Consider the following 23,133-nt stretch of genomic DNA (forward strand, 5'->3'; position numbering starts at 1 on the left):
CATTAATGGTCCTCGAATATTTTTGTGCCCCAAGGAACTCATATCTTGGAACAAATTACAATTTTGTATATTTTGGAACTCATGCTTATATAAAATATTTTGTTAACAACTATTCTATTTATTAGTAATTTCATCTATGACAAATTGATGTAAAAATTATTTTAAATTTCATCACGATTAAAAATATTTTTTAATGAGGATAATTAACGATTTAATGAGGGGTAATTTTATTATTAGATCGATTTTTAGTGAGGAGTAAATGATGATATAATGAGAAGATATAATGTCATTAAAATATTATTTAATGAAAAGTGAATGGTAGTATAATGACGCCTTTTTTTGTCATTAAAATTAATTTTAATGACGGTATAATCTCATCACTAAAAATGTTATAACAATAATGACGGGACGCTTTTACTGTCGTTAATTACCTTTACCTAGGAGGACAGTAATGAAGGTCCATGACGGGCAAATTCCCCTCATTATAATTATTTGATTATGGGTTTTGAACATTTAATGACGATATTTTTTGTCAATATAGATCTATTTTCTTGTAGTGCAAATCTTTTAGTTCTACACACTTGGTAACAGAGTTAGACAACACAACTTCTAACTTTAATAAATTTGTTATTCATCAAAACCTAAGTTAGACCATTTGTGTCAATTGCACCAACAATCTCCTTTGTGATGTAATGACAAACTGAGTTAATGTTTGAAAAATATTCAAGAATAAAAACAACACTAGTATGTATGACAAAATAATTTCAATTATTATTTTATTTTTTAATAATTTTTTGGATTATGATTTCTCTTATATTAAACTTTTATTCTCCTTCTTTGATATTCATCGAAAATAGATATGTAAATAATAATCAAGCAAATAAGCAAAAGAATATAATATAGATTTCAGGTCTACTTTAGAAAGGGGTTTATAAAGATTTCGAAGATAATTGACATTTAAAGTTTAATATAAATGTCATTCAAAGTAATTTTAAACATTTTTTAAAGAATTTTCAAAGACGTTTTCACAGCAATTTAAAAAACAATTTTCAAAACATTTTCCAAGTAAATATTTTTTCCATGTATTATGTCCTTTAAGTTGACATTATCCCTTAATCTGATATTTTTGGTTATCCTTGTTATCTACAGGGAGTTCTACCTAAGTATCTAAGTGACTTAGTGTTATTCCTGAAAAAATTAATATCGGGTTAAGTTGATTAAGTTTAATTAGTCTATGTTTTAATTAGGTTTAACTTAATTAAAGTTAAATTATTAATTAAAGTTAAATTAAATTTGATAAAGCTTAAGTTATTAAGTAAAGTTAAATTAAAATTAATTAAGTTGAAGAATAAAGTTGAATAAAGTTAAGGTTTAATTAGATTTATTCTATTAAGAAAAGTTAATTAAACCAAGTTTTTTTTAATCAAGGTTGATTAACATTTTAATTAGGGTCGAATTTTATCAAATTTTAATTAAAGTCAAATTTGAATTAAGGTTGGATTGAAGTTAATTTTTAATTAAATTTAAATTTAATTAAAGTAGAGTTAAGATTTTAATTAATGTTAAAGTTGAGGTTTTGATTAAATTTACAGTTAAACTTTGATTATATTATAAGTTACATTAATTGATAAAATAATTTGATTGAGTTAATTTAAATTAAATTGGATTAAATTTTAATTAGGTTAAATTAAATTTAATTAAATTAAGGTACTAATTAATTAAAGTTAAATTAAATTTTCAATTACTACTAACCAAAATTCTTAATTAAGGTTAAATTATTAAAGTTAAATCGATGTTAAATTTTAATTAAATTGAGTTAATGTTATATTTTTTATTAAATTAAAATTTTAATTAAGTTTAATATTTTAATTATGTTGAATTTTTTATTAGGTTACATTAAGGTTTTAATTTAAATTAATGTTTCAGGTTTAATTCAATTAAGTTTTAATTGTTTACTGATTATTTGTTTTTATGTTAATTATTTTTTATTTGTTTCAATGATTTTTTATTTAAAAAAAATTAAAGGATTTTTCAAAAGTTGTTTGAAATACTTTTAAATGTTTTTTTTTAAATAGTTTTTGAAAGATTTTAAAAAGGTTTTTCAAAATAGTTTTAAAAAGTTTTTTACCATATTTTAAAAGGCTTTTAAAACTCATTTTTAAAGGTTTTTTAAAATATTTTTTAAAAAGGTTTTAAAATAGTTTTTTAAAAATAATTTTTAAAATAGGTTTTAAAACTTTTTTTGATCATTTTAAAAAGGTTTTTTAAAATAGTTTATCAAAGGATTTTTAAAATGATTTTAAAAGAATTTTCTAAAATAGTTTTTAAAAGATTTTTTAAAAAAAAAAATTTAAAATATTTTTAAAATTGATTTTTACAAGAATTTGTAAAATATTTTTAAAATGAATTTAAAATAATTTTTAAAAATGGATTTTTAAAATAATTTTTTTAAAGATTTTAAAAATGTTTTTTAAAAGAAATTTTAAAATATTTTTTAAAAACTATTTTTTTAAAAGATTTTTCAAAAAAATTTAAAAGATTTAAAAAATAATAATTTTAAAAAGTTTTTATAAGTAATTTGTAAAATATTTTAAAATATTTTTTTTAAAGGAGTTTTATTATCTAAAAGTTTTTAATTTAATTGAATTTAAAATTTGAAATTTTAATTAATTTTAATTTACTTTAAGTATCTCATCCCATCTAATTGTTCAATGTATTCCTACAGTTTTGTAAGATAATTATGTTGAGTTTTGAAAATGATTTGAATTTGTGTTATATTCAAGTTTAATCATCAGTTACTTAATTATAAAATTTAAAAATTATCTTCTAGACAGTGACGAGACACAAAGACCTTCTTAGGTGTCCGAGCAACGACCACTTTTTAAGATAAAGCATTTTAATAAAATTATTTATTTAATCAACTTACTAAAAAAATTGGTCTAACTAGTTTAGGATGTGGCGAGGTAGCTCCAATTAGTTCCAAGACCAAGAGGGGTAGATCGTACTCCAATTACTCGTTAGATCAAGTTTTCATAACTTATTATTATGTCATCCCACCCTGATACTATGATTGGATAAGAATCAAATTATCTTTATAATCTGGTCCTAATTATCCAAACGAGTAAACTATATTTTAGAGGTATTAACTAATTTGAAATCTTCCCCTAAATCATATAATTTTTATTTTGTTAAGTTTAGTTAATCATAATTAAATTGTAGTTAATGCTTAATTAATATTTAATTAATTTTAATTTAATTTTAATTTATTTTTTTACTTTTGAATTAATTAAGTTGGTTAAATTATCTTGTTTAAAAGGTTATATTTAATATGTAAGTTTTTATTAATTTTTAATTTAATAATTTGTTTGAATTATCTTTATATAAAATATTATATTTAAGTTTTTATTAATTTTTAATTTATTAAATTATTTGAATTATCTTTTTTAAAAAGTTTATTTTTAATGTTTTAATTTGTATTAATTTTTAATTTCAAATTTATAAGATTTTGTTTTGATTTTATCCCACTTTGAATTTATCCTTAAATTCATATTTTCTTTGTCTTTTTAAAGTTTATATTATTAGTTAAATAAATTAGATTAACTTTATCTATAATATTAGATTTAAATTTTTAATAATTAAGATAGAAATTTCTATATTGATATTATCTATATTATCAAATATTTTATTAATGCATTTATAAATTTTATTTAGATTTATTTGATCATTTTTATATTTTAAATTTATAATTTATTGTAATTTTTAAATTAATTAAGTTATCAATTGTTTCTGAATTTTGAAAATTTTATGAACTAATTTATTTAAATTTAAATTTAGTGGATTAATTAAATTTGAATTTTTAAAATTAATTTAATTTTTTGAATTAATGAAAATTTTATAATTAATAATTTTATTTTCTGAATTATTAATTAAATTTGATTTATGTCAATTTAGATTAAGCCCTCTACATGGAGGGATCAGACATGTAATAGAACATTTTGCACACGTTAAGAATTGACGAATAATTGACCCAAAGATTTATTAGAGTAATCATCCATATATTTATTAATTAATTATGTCAATCCGCAGGAGCAAATAATAATATTATCAAATTATCTAATATTGCAATAAAAGGTGATTATGTTTATCTAAGATGCTTCTCACAGCTCATCCTTAAGTTATACGAAGAAAGGTCAGCTTATCGTTGATCGCCAAGTGACTAGAGAGTGAGAAGAGTTTTTTTGGTCGAAGGTATGTCTTTGTTAATAATTGATCACTTATCCTATTATAATTAAGTTATCACTATTTAGCCAATTGACACCCAATGGGGACTCTAGTAATCCAATATAGATCTTTAAGTTGTATCATGATTTTAATTAGGAGTTTGAGTTAGGGGTGCAAATAAATCAAACTGCTCATGAGCTACTCATGAGCGGCTCGATTCAAACTCGATTCGAGCTTAAAGTTGACTGAGCTCAAGTCTAATTATTATTGACTCGATGGCTTATCAAACTGAACACGATAGTAATAATATATATTTTTATAATACATAATTTATAATATATAATATATTAATTTATTGATTAAAAATAATAAAAAATAAAAAACTTTGAGCACAAGTTCAAGCCCATAATTAAAACAGTCGAACGGAGCTCAAGCATAGACATCTCCTTTCCTACCCTAGTCCGAGTGCCTAAAATGATAGTATAAAAAGTCTCCAGTCAAGCGGCTCAACTCAAGGCCCGGCCCAGTTTCAGTACGGTTGATTGATATTTATTGAAAAGAATCTTGATCGTTGATTGATTAAAATCCAATGGTAACCAGTAGCCAACTTGGGAAATTCTAGGGCTTACAAGGGACTCGAGTCTTTATAATCCCGCAGCCTTTTTATCGCTCGCGCGTGCTTCGGGAGGCCGGCGGCGATCTCGTACTGCCATCCGCCTCAAGGTACGTATTCCAAGCGATTCATGCTTTCGGTGATACTCGTTTCCTAGATCGGGTCTTGAACGCACTCATCGGTGATTGGCTTTTTGTAGTGGATCAATATTCTGTTTCTGTTCCTGTTTTTTGTTGCAAGTTTTTGCTTAAAAATGTGTTTTTTTTTGTTTGTTTGATGGAGGTGCTTATTTCTTCATTGTATTATGCTTTGAAGGTTTGAAAGGGGGAAGACGTACACGTGAAAAATGAGGTATTTCAAGCTTCGTTTTATAGCTCTCTTTTGGATGTTGAATTCTGAATTGTTGCAACATGTGTGCATGTGTGTCTCTATGTCTATATCTTGGGGTGCCAAAACTACTATCAGATTCCTTCCAAAGATAGCACTTTTAACATTCTTTCTCTATCTTTCCACTCCATAGGAGGATTGTTCCTTTGATGTTATGGCATTCGTTCTAATTTAGAAAAATAGTGTACTGATCGCTGAAGAGCATTCTCTTACAAAAAGCCTCATACCGTGCTTCACCAGAATGCATGTTGATTTATAAGCATATGCATAAGTATTCAATTATTCTTTTAATTTCTTTATTGGCTTATCTATATGCAGAGAAATATAGAAATCAAGAACATAATAATAAGGGGAAATGCTTGTGTATAGGTATTGGCAAGTATTGAAAAGTTAGGTATTATATGCATTAGTTGTGGTAAATTTGAACTCTCTTTCATTTTAAAAAATCTTGAATAATCTCTTCACCAGAAATTTATATAATTGTAATTGATGTTATTTTATTTTAATCACTGTCCCCTCAGTATATGGACTATGCAATGGTTGCAATTTCATATTTCTTGCACATATATATTTTTAAAACCTTCATTAAGAGTTTTCAAACTTAAAATGTACATGTTTGTTTTAATGAAAGTCGAACTTTTTTTGGTATCATTTTCTCTAAACCAAATATTATGCCTTTTAACCACACTAAATAATTAACTTAAAATTAACCTCTTGCACTTCAATTTACCATGTACTCTAATTTATTTGCTTTTGCTTCTATTGTATGGTCATTAACTTAGCATGAACATCATCCTGCTAAAAATATAAATTATAATAACAAATTTTGGAAATAATATGAGATGTTAAGAATATGTAAATAAATGAAATGGTGATACCTTCATCAGTTAAATTATTATTATTTTAAATAGACAATTTTAGCAACTTTATATTTTGATTTAACATTTCAGAAAGTATAACTACTTTCACATCTATAAAATTATTCCCCAAAAGTTGTGACTGGTTCTGTATTGTTTTACATATTTGATTTATTATATAACATGATCAAATTACAACTCATTTAACATGATAGTGCCGGAACTGCCACCCTGCTCATACAATTCCAATTCTTGTTTTTACTATATAGTTTATTAATGCTTGTCCACTTTTTAATTACATTTAAAAGCTTCACTAGCTTGTTGCACATGATATTTCTGGTTTCCTTCTTCTGTTGTTCATATACATATATGGCTATTTAAAGATTTAACTGTTTAAATTTTCATCATCATTTAAATTTTTAATTTTTTCATGTTTTATTAACTTTTCCAAAAATGATGTCACTACACAGCAAGTTGCAGAGTGATGTACTCAGGGAAGCAATCTCTCAGATTGTTGGTGATTCTCGAGAGAAGAAGCGCAATTTCACAGAAACAATTGAGTTGCAAATTGGTCTGAAAAATTATGATCCTCAAAAAGATAAGCGATTCAGTGGGTCTGTTAAGCTCCCACACATTCCACGCCCTAAAATGAAAGTTTGCATGTTGGGTGACGCACAACATATTGAGGAGGTACTTGTATTGGAAGATTATGTTATGTTTATCTCTTCGACGCTATTTGTTTATTTTACTCGGATTGTTAGTTGCCTGAACACCATTCTTAGAAACCTAAAATCTTCTTTATAAGTCATTTCAATCAAATTATAATTCATATTGGATGCAATGCTTGAGTTTTTTTTTTTGGCTTATTTTTGTTTATGGCTTGCACTGGAATTTGTTTTCCATCTTTTTCAGCATAATTTTATGCATGTGCTTGTTCGAAATGTAATTTAATAAATGTACTTATAATGTGATTGATATATTTATCTGAATCTATTTCAAAAGATTATTAGTTATTTGTATGTATTCAAAGTATTTTTTTGTTTGCGTGTGTACATTCAAATTTATTATGGATTGACTTCTGACCACATTCTGTTGCATCTCCATTTTGCTGCAGCATGTAGTGCTACTATCTAATACTTTTGTCGCTTCCAGGCTGAGAAGATAGGACTTGATTGCATGGATGTTGAAAGTTTGAAAAAGATGAACAAAAATAAGAAGCTTGTCAAGAAACTTGCTAAGAAGTACCATGCTTTCCTCGCATCTGAGGCTATCATTAAGCAGATTCCTCGTCTTCTTGGTCCTGGCCTTAACAAGGCAGGCAAGTATATTTCTTTGAACTTTATGGATTCTAAGATTTGTTAGTCTGTGACAGGAAGGTTTCAGTTCACTATGGTTGGTTATTGTGTTCATCTCATCTATACTTCTACAAGAAAATAATCAACTACACATCAAATGATGACATATGTTGTTCGCTTCTATTTAAAAAATATGAATCTGTGCAAAGATTATGAGTTAATGATGTGTTAAAACAATAGTAGAACTTCTAAGTTTATGTTTTTTTTGTAATAGGTTTAACTAGCCTGAACCAAAATATTTTTGGCTGACATTTACATATCATTTACCCACTGAAATTATTTTCAGTTCAAATGCATACATTTGGTTGGATATTATAAGAAACTGCATTCCATGATAGTCATTTGTGGCAAGAAGTTGATGAATTAACCATCAGATATGTTGTTTTTATTACTCTAACACAGATTAGAACAGAGTTCTTAGATTCTATTCCATACTCGTTTCCTCATTCCCTTTTATTCATATTGTTTCTGATTCTTTTGACTTTTTATTACTTCAAATTTAAAAGGTTTGAATTACAATTTTATTCTACACGTGTTTTTGCATGTTAGTTCGCAACAGTGGGATGCATATTTGTTGTTACTGCATTTGCTCTTATGGTGTCTTTTTTGTGTTATTATCTCTTCTAAATTACTCTTAATTTACAGGGAAATTTCCCACATTGGTTAGTCACCAAGAAACTTTGGAATCTAAAGTCAATGAGACCAAGGCAATGGTAAAATTTCAACTGAAGAAGGTCCTTTGTATGGGTGTTGCCGTGGGCAACGTTGCCATGGAGGAGAAGCATATTTTTCAGAATGTGCAAATGAGCGTGAATTTACTTGTGTCGTTGCTGAAGAAGAACTGGCAAAATGTGAGTTCTCTCTCCCCATGAATTTTGCGTTTTAAACACCTCTTAGAACGTCTTTAGAATCTAGAGACCTTCTTTTAGCAGTTATTTTTTTTTGTCACCAAAATCATTCTCTGTTCGATGCCTATGGAATGTATCTGATTCTCGGGAATTGAGAAGATACACTTGCTCTATCTATTCTAACACTCAAATTTGCTTAGGTGCACGTCTTCAAAAGTATTATATATTAACCTTCCTCGAAAACTTGACCTTGACAGTCAATAGCATGAAATCACAATGAGTGATATCTTTGCACTCAGAGAAAGCTTTGTTTTTCTGTTTGCATTTGTTCGAACACTTCTTCCTTGTCTTCAATATGACTTGACCCAAAGCAATCGTTGCTTGTGTACTTTGTTAACATGGTATTCTAATTTTAGCCTTTTCTTTTTCTTTGCTGTGTTCACAGGTGAGATGCTTGTATCTGAAGAGCACAATGGGGAAACCATCTCGCATTTTCTAACTCATAGCTTGCTCGGCTTAAAGTTTTTCGTTTATCAATCATTATGAATGAGCAGAAGCTATGAAAGATTTATTATCTTTTCCCCCTTGAACTAAGTTTAGAACTTTATGTTGTTGCTGTCTTAACATTCCATGGATTTTGAATGATTTGCTATTCAAGCGTGATAAATTTGCTGTTTCATTTAACACAATTTCTTTGGTTGTTCACCTTGTTAATACCTATTATCAGCAGTGGTTTATTTTCAGTCAATATGGTTAAATAATCTCAGTTGCTGGTGATCGCCTAAAGGATTCACATCTTATTTTCAAGGCTTGTAGTGTTGAGTAGGCCTTAAGATTCTTATGACAAGTGTCCTGTCTTATGTTGTTCATTGTTTATTTATTTAATTATTTAGATTTCGTTCGATTAATTGATCTGGAGGAAGGAGGGTTTTTTCTTCTGGGTCAATCTGATTAACTGTTTTTATTAATATTTAATAAATATACTATAGGGTTTCCATTTGATGTGATATGATATGCTGTATCACTTAGTTTTTTTTATTAATTTTTTTAAACTTATATACTATATCCTAAATTTGAAGTTCTAAAAAAATTAATTCATCCGTTGGATGAGTTTGTATATCAAATCCGTCCATTTGGTTGTCCAAATGCCTCTTTAGTTAAGATTAAAATATCTATTTCATTCTTTAAATCATTTGTTTGTTAATAAATGAAACAATTTTATTTTGCTTCCTTCAGATTGCTTTGCCTTTTATTATTACGATATCTTAATTTATTATCCTTGTATACATCTATTTTTTTTATCAATCTTGTAGAAATGTAAGTTTATCATGCTCTGAAATTCCTCAATGAAGACTAAGAACATTAGCCGTAACTGAACCTCTGCAAATACTGTACTACTTGATAGAACTTTTTGGAGCCGGACCAGTCATCTCTAGGTGGAAGATAGATATTCCAACCGATTGTACTTTTTTTATTCGATAAGCTCAGCCATGCATTTACATACAAGTTGTCAAAGGAAGCCAACTAAATCTCTACGTGTTGCACCATCGGGTTTGTTCATCCCAAAGTACCCCCTCGAAACATGATGACAATGGAAGCTTTAATACCTGAGATTTTAATTGCCTGAGTCGCTCTTTATTAAAAAGAGCCTGTTATAACATCTTACTATAAAATATACCGTAACATAAAATGTTGAATAACATGAATATTTTAAATATAATAAAAAAAATTAAATGTTACCTATAATTATTTAAATGCATATTGCTGTTCTGTTTTTAGTGAGTTTGAAATATGTAAAATAAAATATGAAATTAAATAATATTTAATATTATAAAAATATAATCAAATAAAAAGATAAATATTACCAATAATCATTTGAGCACAACACGTCTTGTTATTTTAGTTACAAAAATATCAATTAAGCTTATTTAATCAAGATGTTCAACTATTTTCTTCTCAATAGACAACATCATCAATTTATTTAATTTTTCTTGTAACATGATTGATCGAAAATATATTTTAATCAATTCCAACTTGTGTAACTGACTAATTGTAGTCAATCTTTCTTGCTTTCAGTAGCTAATCCTTGTAGCCAATCCTTTGTAAGACATTAAGTCCAATTATGCTAATCCTTGTAGCTTTCAGTAGCTAATTATATTCATATTGTTGTGATTTATGATCAACTTACAATAAAAGCAAAATTGGATCCAGTCAAGTTTTTTTTCTAAGAGCTACTTGGCATGCTCCATGGTTTGAGGATATCGAGTCCTATAATTCTAGTCACCTTTTTACCTGGCTGACTGTATGTAGGAGGGCGGGAGAATGAGTAGTAAAGCCCACATGTTTGATTGATTGTATATGAAGTTGCATTCTAAGTAAAAAAGTTGGGTTATTAAGACCTGATCGAATGTGTTCTCGGCCATCCTTCAAGCAGGCAGTCTTCTTTTCAACCCAGACGAATAATAAGCGGTTGGATACACACAAAGGGTTGGGGTGCCTTTATGTCCCTCAAACCCGACCGACCATTGGACAGGTTATCCTTGGATTGGGAGAGCCTTAGTACTGAGCGAGAAGCTAGGCCCTGTTCAAGGATGACCCTTTCGCTATCACCTTTTTTTAAACTTAAATCTGTTGGTTGCTACTCGGAAAATCTAGAGGTTCCACTGTATAAAAATTTTGTACAAAGGTCTGAACCTTTTCCTAGCTACCATGTGTTCTTTTAAATTAAATTTTGGATTGCCTGCGAAACTTAACACGTTTGATCAAAAACTTAATCTATTCGTTCTTTTAGGTTTTGACTTGGGTCTCCTGCGGAACTTAACACGTTCGACCCAAATCACCTTAAGTTATTAATTCCATTAAATATTAATTTCCATAATTGGTTCCCAGTACTGACGTGGCGAGGCACACGGCCTTCTTGGATATGGGAGCAACCACCACTGACTAAACAAAACCTTTTATGGAAAGCTAATATTTAATTTCCTAAAATAACTTTAGGTTAACCTAAAAGAACAATCAAATCACAAGGAAAAATAAAACAAAAGAACAAAACATCGAAAAACATATTCGAAATACTAGAATCGTAAGCCTCTTGTATTTGATATTATTTCCATAAATAACTAGTATGATGCGGAAAGGAAAAATTACTAGAAAGACCTCTTGATCTTCTACCGTATTCCTCTTCTAACCTCGGACGTTGTGTGGGCAACGATCTTCCGAGATGAGAAACCACCAACCACCTTCTTCTCCTCCTAGCTAGGTTCGGCCACAACAAGGAAGCTTTACCAAGGATGAAGAACAAATCACCAACCAAGCTCCAAGGGATGCAAGCTTTCTCTCCTTCTTCTTCTTCTTCTCCAAGTAGTATCCGGCCACCACAAGAGCTCCAAGGGAGATGAAGGATTCGGCCACCACAAGAGGAAGAGAGGGAGAGGATGATGGCCAGCCACAACACCAAGGAAAAGAGGGAGAGAAATAATAGAGGTTGTTACCCATGAAGACACTCCCACCCCTTCTTTTATATTCCTTAGCCTTGGTAAATTAGGAAATTTAATTATAATAAAATTTCCTTAATTTCCTTGACAACAATTAATTAAGAAAAAATAAATAAAATCTTCTAATTAATTGAATTGTGGTCGGCCACCTCATGGAGAACAAATAAGCCAATTTTTAATCAACAATTAAAACTTCCTTATTTGTCTTTGGAAATTTTTAAAAAATAAAATTTTCCTTTAAAATCCCTTCATGGTTGATAAAAAGAAATTTCTATAATTTTAATTTTCAATCATGTGAATAATTTTCAAAGAGAAAAAATAAAATATCTTTCCAATCTACAAATAAGGAAAGAGATCTAATCTCTTTCTTTTAATCTTTTGTAGATTCTTTAAAGAGAGATATTTTAATTTTAATTCTCTGTAATAAATTTTATCTTCCACATAATAAAAATTAAAATTAAAATTCTTTTTAATTTAATTATGGTCGGCCCCTATAGCTAGGCCGGCTCTAACTTGATTCCCAAGCTAGCTTGCCGGTCCCCTTTGGGTGGGTATAGAAGGTGGGTATAGGTGGGTATAGTACTCTATAAATAAGAGGCTACGATAGGGACCGGGAGGAGGAATTGGTTTTGGTCTCCCGATAAAATTAAGCATTCCGTGTTCGCCCCGAACACACAACTTAATTTTATCAATAATAATTCATTCCACTAGAGAACTATTATTGAACTACCGCACCAATCCCAAATTACATTTTTGGGCTCTTTCTTATTATGAGTGTATTAGTCTCCCTGTGTTTAAGATATCGAATGTCCACTAATTAAGTGAGTTACTGACAACTCATTTAATTAATATCTTAGTCCAAGAGTAGTACCACTCAACTTTATCGTCATGTCGGACTAAGTCCACCTGCAGGGTTTAACATGACAATCCTTATGAGCTCCTCTTGGGGACATTATCAACCTAGTATCTCTAGGACACAATTTCTTTCTATAATCAACAACACACACTATAAGTAATATCATTTCCCAACTTATCGAGCTTATTGATTTATCGAACTAAATCTCACCCATTGATAAGTTAAAGAAATAAATATTAAATATATGTGCTTGTTATTATATTAGGATTAAGAGCACACACTTCCATAATAACTGAGGTATTTGTTCCTTTATAAAGTCAGTATAAAAGAAACAACCTCAAATGGTCCTACTCAATACACTCTAAGTGTACTAGTGTAATTATATAGTCAAGATAAACTAATTCTTAATTACACTACGACCTTCCAATGGTTTGTTCCTTTCCATTTTGGTCGTGAGCTACTGTTTATAATTTATAAGGTACTGATAACATCATCTTCTGTATGTAGCACCACATACTATGTTATCTACAATATAAATTAATTGAACAACTACAACTAAATGTAGACAATTTGACCAAATGTGATTCTTTATTCATAATAAATATTTACAAAAACTTAGACTTTCAGTATACACTCCAACAAAATCACCATCTCATTTTAACTTTATCTTCCACCACCTTTTTTTTAACTTAAATCATCATCTCATTTTAATTTTATCTTCCACGTCAATCCAAGATCACACTTTCTATGATTGAGTTTGATTAATAAATGAATTATCTCGTGACACACGATGTCACTGAGCAAGTGATAGATACCTTGGCTTACCTCGGCCCAAGAATCACAGATATAACATTAAACAGACTTACATTATTCAAAATCAGCATTAATTGCTTCCAAATTGAGAATTTAACATAACGCATAGTATAAAAATGCACGCCAATATAATGGTAGCACACAGAGTGAGTTGTTGTCTAACTCTTGTGTGCTGTAGATCTGTCCGCTACCATGTACCTCCAGCGTCTTGCAAGACTTTCCTTCATTCAATTTATTTCAATGCAAGGAATATGCTTGATCTTGTGATAATCTTCTCCAGATTCCTTGTCAACCCTTCTCGCTATCATTTTCATTCCTCTTATCATCTTATGTCAATTTGATTGAGCTCAGTCAATCTTACAAGTCCCTCTGGTAGCAATAGCATTCTCATATTTATGCAGTTCCAGAGTCTTAGTTCCCGAAGGAAAGGCATTGCTCCGTCTCCCACTTCCCACTGCTCCAAGGTGCTCAATCTATACAGTTCGATCTCTTGGAGACGAGGAAAACCTCCCTTTGGAAACACCAAAACTCTTCCTACAAATGCATCAGAACGCAATCGAAGAATCTGAAGGTCTGCGAGAGATGCGAGCATTGCAATATCTTCATCCTTTTCCAACCTTGTTTCACTAATAAAGAGAGAGATCAGGTTGGAAAACATCCTGGAATTTTCTTCCTCTATGTGAATCCTTGCAGGCCTTTAGGCATGCTCGTATTCTCTTCAGTGAGGAATACATGTCTCAGTGTTCGGATTTTCCAAAATCCATCCGGCAAATGTTGAATCTTAGTACCTTGTATATTGAAAGTCTGCAAGTAGATGAGGTTCCCAATAGATGAAGGCAGCTCCTTCAATTTTGATCGTTCCAAATTTAGATACCTTAACAGGATCAAGTCCCCAATTTCCTTTGGTAAGTGTTCAATGAGTAGTTTCTGCAAATCCAAGTAGACCCTGAGGAACTTCGCTCCAGGGGTGGTAACTGCCGGCGTTCTCTGAAAACCTTCATTCGGATAAATTACAAGTGACCGTAGTTTAGTGGTAGAACAGTTCAATGAGATATGGTCGTTGACATTTTCAGTGACACTGAGATATTGTTAGGATTTGGTCTTCTCCTTGTCTGAATTCACGAGAAATATGTTCCAGCGTTGTTTTTGACATCTCTGCTCCTGTATATCTTATTAGCCAGCGTTGTTTTACCCAAACCACCGGTACCAACAACCGAAAGGACAACGCGAGCTGTTAAACTAATGTCGAACACTTGCCTTTTGATGTATTTCGTATCTTCATCAAAACCGACAATGTCTTCTTCTAGTTCAAATAGCCTAGCGTCAGCAGCAGAGCAGAGGAAGATGAGGAGGAGGAGGAGGTGGGCAAGGAGGATGAGCGTTGGATACCAAGTTGCGACGCTTGTTTGCAGACATATTGAAATCTGGCGCGGATGTCCTGCAGGCGGCTCGTGAGCAGACGGCGAGTGAGGATCCGGGAGGGGAAGGCGCCGAGGCGTTGGAGACTGCTCATCCGGCCGTCGGAGGCTGACGCGCGGCCTAGCTGCACAGCGTATTCGTCCACCAGGTCTTCCATCTCGAACGCCAAGTTCCGGATCTGCCTCATCCACTCCTGCAAAGAGTAGCTTTGCGCGTATCTGGGTTTCTGGTCAGCATCCCTGAGAAAGGATTGAATCAGTGCCAGTGTTTCCGTCAGCGACTTGACCTCTGCGTCCACGTTGAGGATGCCGGCGACGTCACTGGAAACAAGCTCGCCCAGGTTCTCCATCACCAACTTCGCCGCCGTAGACTCCATCTCTGTTTCTTTGCAAGTCAATGGAACAAACGAGTACAGACTGTTGTTATTATCTCTAATTTATGGGTTTAATTTTAAACGGTACATATAAGTGCAAATTAAATTCATTAAAACGATCTGACTTAAATTTATTGAATTTCTATGATTATATAGAAATCTTATATATATATATATATATATATATATATGACTTAAATTTATTGAATTTCTATGATTATATAGAAATCTATATATAATCTAAAATCTCATATCTATTATCATCTATAATAATAAATATCCATTATATATAAAGTTAGTCTTAAAAATTTAGCGCATCATCTAGACAACTCATAGTTCCCCATTAGACCTAGAGTTTTTTTTTTTACGCTGGTTTATTTCAATCAGGTTTCTTTGTTTTTAGTTATTCTTTATATTGTTGTGTCATGATTAATTGTTGAAACTAGATTCATGCTCATGTGTTCTTATATTTCCTATATACGAATTTTTATACGATTCTTAGAATCTATACGACTTGGTTTTACAAGTTCTATCAATTGGTATTAGAGCTAAAACTCTATTTCATCGTTTTCATGGTAGTTGATATGGGTTAGGTTTTAAGGGTATTCAGATGAGGAAAGAAAAGGAAGAAAGAGTCAAAGGAGGAAGGCCAATATAGGCCGATACATTCTTGCCGTATGAAGGTAAGTCAATATCGGTCGATACATGCTTGCCGTATGAAGGTAAGTCAATATTGGTCGGGACATACCTTCAGAACAAAGGTAAACCAATAACGGTCGATACATGCCTGCCGAACGAAGGTAGGCCAATATCGGTCGATACATGTCTGCCGAACGAAGGTAGGCCAATATCGGTCGATACATGCTTGTCGTATGAAGGTAAGTTAATAACGACCGATGCACACTCCAGAGCAAAGATAAACCAATAACGGTCGATACATGCCTGCCGAACGAAGGTTGGCCAATATCGGTCGATACATGCTTGCCGTATGAAGGTAAGCCAATATCGGTCGATACATGCTTGCCGTATGAAGGTAAGTTAATAACGACCGATGCACACTCCAGAGCAAAGATAAACCAATAACGGTCGATACATGCCTGCCGAACGAAGGTAGGCCAATATCGGTCGATACATGTCTGCAGAACGAAGGTAGGCCAATATCGGTCGATACATGCTTGCCGTATGAAGGTAAGTTAATAACGACCGATGCACACTCCAGAGCAAAGATAAACTAATATCGGCCGACACATTCCTACCGGACGTAGGTAGGTCAATATCGGTCGATACATGCTTGCCGTATGAAGGTAAGTCAATATTGGTCGGGACATACCTTCAGAACAAAGGTAAACCAATAACGGCCGATACATGCCTGCCGAACGAAGATAGACCAATATCGGCCAAAAAGGTTAATGAATACATCAGAAACATGTTGGATAAAATATTATTTTGACACAGTAAAGATACAAATAGAAGTCACGTGAAGAAGAATCATACATGAATATATCGAATAGAATAATTCATGAATAGAATATATTTTTTGGCGGGAAATATGCTTTCAGCTTGTCTTGCAGGCGCTAAACGACAAAGAAGGTACATCTGGGGTACAACAAAGATTCCTTAATAATCATCTTTCCGAAGTACGCAGCTGATGTCATAACGAACTCTAACAAACCGGGGTCCACTTCATGACTACGGAGGTTATATGAAGTGGTATAAAAGGGGGAATCCTCTCCATTGGTGGGGTAAGTTCACAACCCTAATTTTCTGGCTACTGTTCATCTTCTTTTCTTCTTTCCTTCACATCAAAGGAGATCACTGACTTGATCGTCGGAGGGCCTAGCCAGGGATTCCCACCCCGGTCTTAGGTCACTGACGATAGCGTGGGTTGGTCTCTTGTGCGCAGGGAGCCGCAGGAGCTTTGGAAGTCCGACTTTCTCCTATCTGGACGGGGATTTCTTCCTACTTATCAGATTTCCTTCGGTAACTTTGGTTTTCTTCCGATCCTCTTTGGGTTTCTCGGGTCGAGGTTCTATCGGCATTATTCTTCATTAGTACGGTGGGTTTCCTTCTTCCGGATATCCTTCACGGTTAGCTTCTCAGACAGGATCAGTAGTAAATGTTGAGTTTTGCGTTAATCTTTATTTTTTTTTATGTAAGATCAAGTTTTTCTATTATAACACAATTTTTAATCGTCAAAAAATATGTAAGAAAGAATTAGGATAGTCTTGTTTTCTGAGTTTTTTTGTGTTTCTGTGAAGGACACTGATCCTGTCCGAGAGTCGAGGTGACGGACGCTGGAGATGTGGCGCTCCTGTTGACCATGTGTGGACCTTCGACGAGACTAGCCTGCAAGCACAAAAACGTCAGTGCCGAGCCAGGGAGTGGTTCCCCAGCAATGACCATCCGACGCTCAAGTCAGATCTCCGACGAAGCAGCAAGCAAGCAAGCAAAGAAATGAAAGTAACAGCGTAACCGTAGCTACAGTAGAATGAACATACCTCCGTCGAAGCCCCTAGGTCCTTATATAGGGCTCCCAGGAGACGCGTGTATGCTTCCCAAGGGGTGCACACTCCTCAGAACATACCTTGAAAGGACGTGTCAGAAAAGCATGTATGACGTCATACCTTAACAGCCCGAGCATATCCCTGACGTGATAGTGGAAGCTTCCATCGTACGATTCTCTATTTGACCATGACGCCAGCCGTGCCACCTGTCGGCGACACTAGTTCCTAGGAAGATATTCCCAACTGCTTCCTTTGTCCGTTACTGGTCCGAGCGGGAGAGCCGCTCAGTCGATCCGTGCCTGTCAGATGGCTACTCTTCATGGGGGTCGAGTGGAAGAGCCACTCGGCTAACCGCCGATGTCCTGGCACTGTCGTCTCTAGGGCCGAGCGGGAAGACCGCTCGGCCGCTATTCGCCTAATCTGACCCCTGTTGCCAAACGAGGGAGCCGTGTCTCTATGTTGCAGGATCCGGGACCTGGTGAGAGTCCGAGTGGGACGGCCGCTCGGCACACGCTTCGGCGATGGACTTCTCTAAGCGTCAGAAGCTTGGTACCTAGCCAAGCCATAGTGATGTTGGTCCGGTAATTCCTTGATCCGACCGGACGAGTAGGGTGTTTGGTCGGACGATGATCCAGGAACGTTGACTGCCTTGATCCTGACCTTCCACGTGACCATGACCTTCTCCCGGGCGGGCCCCATCTTACCACCAGATCACGTGTCTTCCCCTCAAGTCTAGTCGAAGGAGGCTGCAAGTCCGACTGACTGGACAAGTAGTCTGGTATCCGATTGGCCAGTATACTAGTTGGATCCCGATCGGTCCATGTAGGACTGATCTTCCTGTGTCGATCAACGCTCTGAGCATTTGTACTTGGAGATTTTTCCCTCAGCGTTCCCGGAGGGGCGCGAGCCGAGCGGTCAATGCTGACATCGCCCAAATCACCTCGAAATTCGTGCAAATCATCCCCATTAAGGTTGAGCACATGGCTGCACCCGGTAAGGGTGCTCATTAAATGCCTTCCTGTAAGCAAATGCCATGTGGCACTGCCGCTGTCACCGCACGATCGAAGCGACAGGAGTGATGTGACGTTCGACGGTTCAAATTCAACGGTTGAATTTATACTTTGGATTCTGTGCCCTAGATCGGACGGCTCTAGTCGACCGAACCCCATCGTTATAAAGCCGCAGTGTTGGCTTCCGTTCTATCGCTGTCGTCTTCTTCGTGTGCTCCGGTGATACTGCTCGTGTCCAGTGCTTCAGCGAACCTCAGCTTCTCCTCTCAGCGATCCCCTTCTGTAAGCTCGTCGATCTTGCGCCTGCTTGGTTCTTTTCCTTCCGCTACTTTCTAGCTTCTTTGGTGTTTTCCTGTCTCCTTTTCCGTCCATCTCCCTGTTATTTTGTTTTCCGGCGATGGCTAGTTCATCACAACCGTCGGACCCTGCTCCCGGCCTATAGTACACCACCATGGAAACCCGGTTTGATGCGGGCGACGCAGCGAGACTCATAAATGCCTTCGACATTCCCTCTGACCACGAAATTATCTTGACTTCTCCGTCCGATCGACCGAACGACCCGCCGATCAGCATGATATGCCTGTTCAGAGACCAATTCGTGGTCGGTCTCCGATTTCCGATCCATCCATTCATAACAGAAGTTTGTAATTATTTCCGTGTCCCGCTCCCCCAGCTCGTCCCTAACTCCTTCCGTCTTCTGTGTGGTGTTGTCGTGTTGTTCCGGATGCACGACATCCCGCATACTCCACAAGTATTTCATTATTTCTATTATCCCAAACAGTTCGAATTGGGCACCTGCCTCTTCCAGTCTCGGGTCGTCCTGGTCTTTTTTTGACAAAATGGTTATTTCTAATAAACACTGGAAGGAGTACTTCTTTTTCCTGAGACTCCCCGAGTGGCCGAGCTTTAGCACAACCTGACAGGTCGGGTTTCCACCTCAGCTAGATTTGAAGAAGTACAAGACCCGACCGAAATACCTCCATGCGACGAACATGTTGTTCGGCCAGAAATTTGACATCAACAAGCTGCTGCTGGAGAGTGTTATGTACATGTTCGGGCTGATCTCGATCTGAACAAAGCTTTCGAGCAGCTAGGTATGAAATTTCTTGGCATTCTTCCCTTGAGTCTAACTGATTCTTTCCTTCTTTTGCAGCCGACACCATGATGCGCGCTTGGGCGGCCGGTCTGATGAAGCTCAAGCAGGCTGAGATCGAGGCAGTTGCGGCAAAAGAGATGGTGAGCCTTGGCCTAACTCCGGTCGGCTCTCATGAAGGCGAGAGCAAGGCAATGCTAATTGATGTAGAAGGCGCTGCCGATAGGACGCCCCACACTGAACCGACTATGGACCCACTCCCTCTTGAGTCGCAGCCTGCCACCCAAGTCGAAGGCTCGGGGTCCTCTGGTGAGGTTCCTCTAACCATACGCAAGAGACGTCGCATGACCACCCCGTCCCGTTCGGCTACTTCGGTAGTGCATTCGCCTGAGCGGGGTGACACCTCTTCTCCAGTCGTTCTCGAGACAGTTGAGACCATTTCTTCTGTTCGGACCCCCTCACTGGCCGATCTGCCTTTGGATCTGATCGCAACCCAGCCGATCGCGTCTCTTCCTCCAGCTTGGCGCGAGATTTGGCGATTTGGCATTCTTTCAGCTTCAGCCGATCAGTCTACTGGTCCTGCGGCGTCGGCTCAATCGGCCTCGAGCGGCAGCCGATCCGTGACGGCCATTCTCCACCTCCCAACGGAGGAGTTCCTAGCAGCCGACGATCAACCACAAACTCCCGAACATTAGATACTCATCCTCGGGCCGCTCGCCAAGGTTTGGGAGGAGGCCCGAGCACGCGTTGCAACCATTCCTCAAGGGCTGCTTACCGACAACCATATGCAAATGACCACCGGGGTATGTATGCAATTATCTATTCATGATTTTACCTCTGCTCAGCCTTAACATTCTTCGGTTCTATGTCTACTGTGTCGGCGCCTAACACTTGTGGTGGATGAGCTCAAGAAGCTCAAGATTTCTGGTGGAGCATCCTCATCCCAGGGGCCCTCGATTGCTGAACTACAGGCCGACCTGGCCAAAACCAGCAAACTTCTGGAGGTCGAGCGGAAGAAGTCTGCCGATCATGCCATTATGTTGGGCCAGCTCGAGTCCCAAATAAAAACTTACGACCACAAGATCGAGCTGGCCACCAACAGGAAGAATCGAGATATAGCCAACCTGGAACTGAAAAACCAGGATGCTCGGAATCTAGCTCATAAGCTTAAGGGGCTTGAAGACAATCTGGTCGCCGAATGAGACGACTGATTAGTCGAAGTGGCTTCGCTCCGAGGTCAACTGAAGACCCTCGAAGAAGCTTTGGAGACCGCCCGCTCTTCTCTAGTAACTTACCAGGCGGACGAGTCGAACCGCTTCGAGACCATGAAGCGGGCCTACCTCTGCTTGGACCAGTTCCTTGACAAGGCCGTCAAGCGGATCGTCCGATTGTTTGAGCTGGCCATGGACGTGATACTTAGCCAGCTGAAGATGAACGACCACATCTCCGAAGCCCTGTCCGACAGCGACGTTAACCGCATCCAGCTCCTCGACTCCATACCTGACAAAGCTTTTGACTACATTGAGTGAGCGAGGAGTTTGTAGGAAAATTTTTTGTTAAGTCTTGAATGTATCCCCGCCGTTCGGCGGCACCCTTCTTGTTAATGACATGTTTGCTCGATTATTGTAGCGCAACTTCCTTTTTCCATGTTTGCTCGCAGTCTTCCCGACCGGGGGTAGTCATTAGTTATATAATCCTGCATGGACGACCCCTCCGCGTGTTTGAGCCGCCATTCGACCTCGGGAATTTATTAGGTTTTTACCCTTGGGATTTAAGGTTGTCGCTCGATCGTCAATGGAGACCTGAGTTTAACGTCGCCACTCGACGATTCGAGGAAGACTCAGGTTTAAGGTCGTCGCTCGACCGTCGGTGGAGACCTGGGTTTAACATCTCCGCTCGACGATTTGATGAAGACTCGGGTTTAAGGTCGTCGCTCGACCGTCGGTGGAGATCTGGGTTTAACATCGCCGCTCGACCGTCGGTGGAGACCTGAGTTTAACGTTGTCGCTCGACGATTTGATGAAGACTCGGGTTTAAGGTCGCTGCTCGATCGCCGGTGGAGACTTGGGTTTAACGTCACCACTCGACGGTCGGTAAAGACTCGGGTTTAAGGTCGCCGCTCGACCGCCGGTGGAGACCTGGGTTTAAAGTCGCCACTTGACGGTTTGATGAAGACTCGGGTTTAAGGTAGCCGGTGGAGACCTGGGTTTAACGTCGTCGCTGGACGATCGATGAAGATTCGGGTTTAAGGTCGTCGCTCGACCGCCGGTGGAGACCTGGGTTTAACGTCGTCGCTCGACGATTTGATGAAGACTCGGGTTTAAGGTCGTCGCTCGACCACTAGTGAAGACTTGGGTTTAACGTCGTCGCTCAACGGTTTGAATCACCGTTTGGTAAAGAATTTAGCAGACATTTGCTTTTGATTTCAGTCCCACACTTTAAAGGGTGCAGGGATATAGAAAATACATTAATTACATCAGCACACCTCTCATCCGTCTCGGTATAGCTGGAGATGGTTCGCGCTCCATGGACGTTCGAGTCGCCTTCTGTCCTCATCCTCCAAGTAATAATCACCCGAGTGGAGGTTCTCTATGATCCTGAAGGGTCCGACCCATGGAGCTTCTAACTTGGTGACATCGCCGACCAACATTACCTTCTTCCACACGATGTCGCCGACTTGGAATGATCTTGGGATCACCCTTCGATCGTAGTTCTGCCTCATCCTCTGTTTCACCGGCCGAGCGTCTGGTCGGACATGAAGTTCGTGCTGCGTGACCTTAGGAGAGATCCCAGGGAGCTCGTGTGTCGACCACGCAAAGACATCATGGTTCCGCCGGAGACATTCGATCATCTCAGGTTTCTGCTCGGCCTTTAGATCGGCAGCTATGAAGGTAGTAGCTTCCACTCGGCTTGGGTGGATCTGCACCTCTTCCTTCTCTTCGTAAATCAAAGTAGGAGGTTTTTCAGTTATGGTGCTAACCTCTAGCCGGGGAGTCTTCCGGGCAGACTTGACCTTCATCTTGATTATCTCGACGTAGCATCGTCGAACGACCAACTGATCACCCTTTACTTCTCCTACTCGATCTTCTACCGAGAACTTGATTTTCTAGCAGAAAGTTGAGACGACCGCTCTGAATTCATTGAGAATCGGTCGACCCAAAATGACATTATAAGCTAAGGAGGCGTCTACCATGATGAAATTCGTGGCCCTCGTCCTTCGGAGTGACTCCTCTCCAAGTGATATGGCCGGCTTGATTTGGCCGATCGGCTGGACTTCTTTGCCTGTGAAC

The 23,133-nt window shown here is 36.6% G+C and overlaps 2 protein-coding genes across 3 annotated transcripts; one reads left to right on the forward strand and one right to left on the reverse strand.

Moving 5' to 3' along the window:
* The first annotated feature begins 4,804 nt into the window (after positions 1-4,804).
* On the forward strand, positions 4,805-8,965 carry LOC121997507 (60S ribosomal protein L10a-like). Of its 2 annotated transcripts, none has more exons than XM_042551952.1 (6): positions 4,805-4,944; positions 5,150-5,185; positions 6,549-6,768; positions 7,231-7,396; positions 8,079-8,284; positions 8,727-8,965. In XM_042551952.1, the coding sequence occupies exons 2-6, from the start codon at positions 5,181-5,183 to the stop codon at positions 8,778-8,780; spliced, it is 651 nt and encodes a 216-aa protein (XP_042407886.1). In that variant the 5' UTR covers positions 4,805-4,944; positions 5,150-5,180; the 3' UTR covers positions 8,781-8,965. The 2 variants fall into 2 exon arrangements, with proteins under 2 accessions (XP_042407886.1, XP_042407887.1); XM_042551953.1 differs by having other exon boundaries at positions 4,897-4,944; positions 5,117-5,185.
* A 5,154-nt stretch (positions 8,966-14,119) lies between these two features.
* LOC121995166 (putative disease resistance protein At1g50180) lies at positions 14,120-15,239 on the reverse strand. The gene is made up of 2 exons (XM_042548981.1): positions 14,834-15,239; positions 14,120-14,439 (listed from the first exon to the last, which is right to left on the reverse strand). Exons 1-2 carry the CDS (start codon positions 15,237-15,239, stop codon positions 14,120-14,122), a joined length of 726 nt encoding a protein of 241 aa, XP_042404915.1.
* Positions 15,240-23,133: the final 7,894 nt, after the last annotated feature.

This window comes from Zingiber officinale, chromosome 6A (genome assembly GCF_018446385.1).
Source record: "Zingiber officinale cultivar Zhangliang chromosome 6A, Zo_v1.1, whole genome shotgun sequence".
Taxonomy (NCBI): Eukaryota; Viridiplantae; Streptophyta; class Magnoliopsida; order Zingiberales; family Zingiberaceae; genus Zingiber; species Zingiber officinale.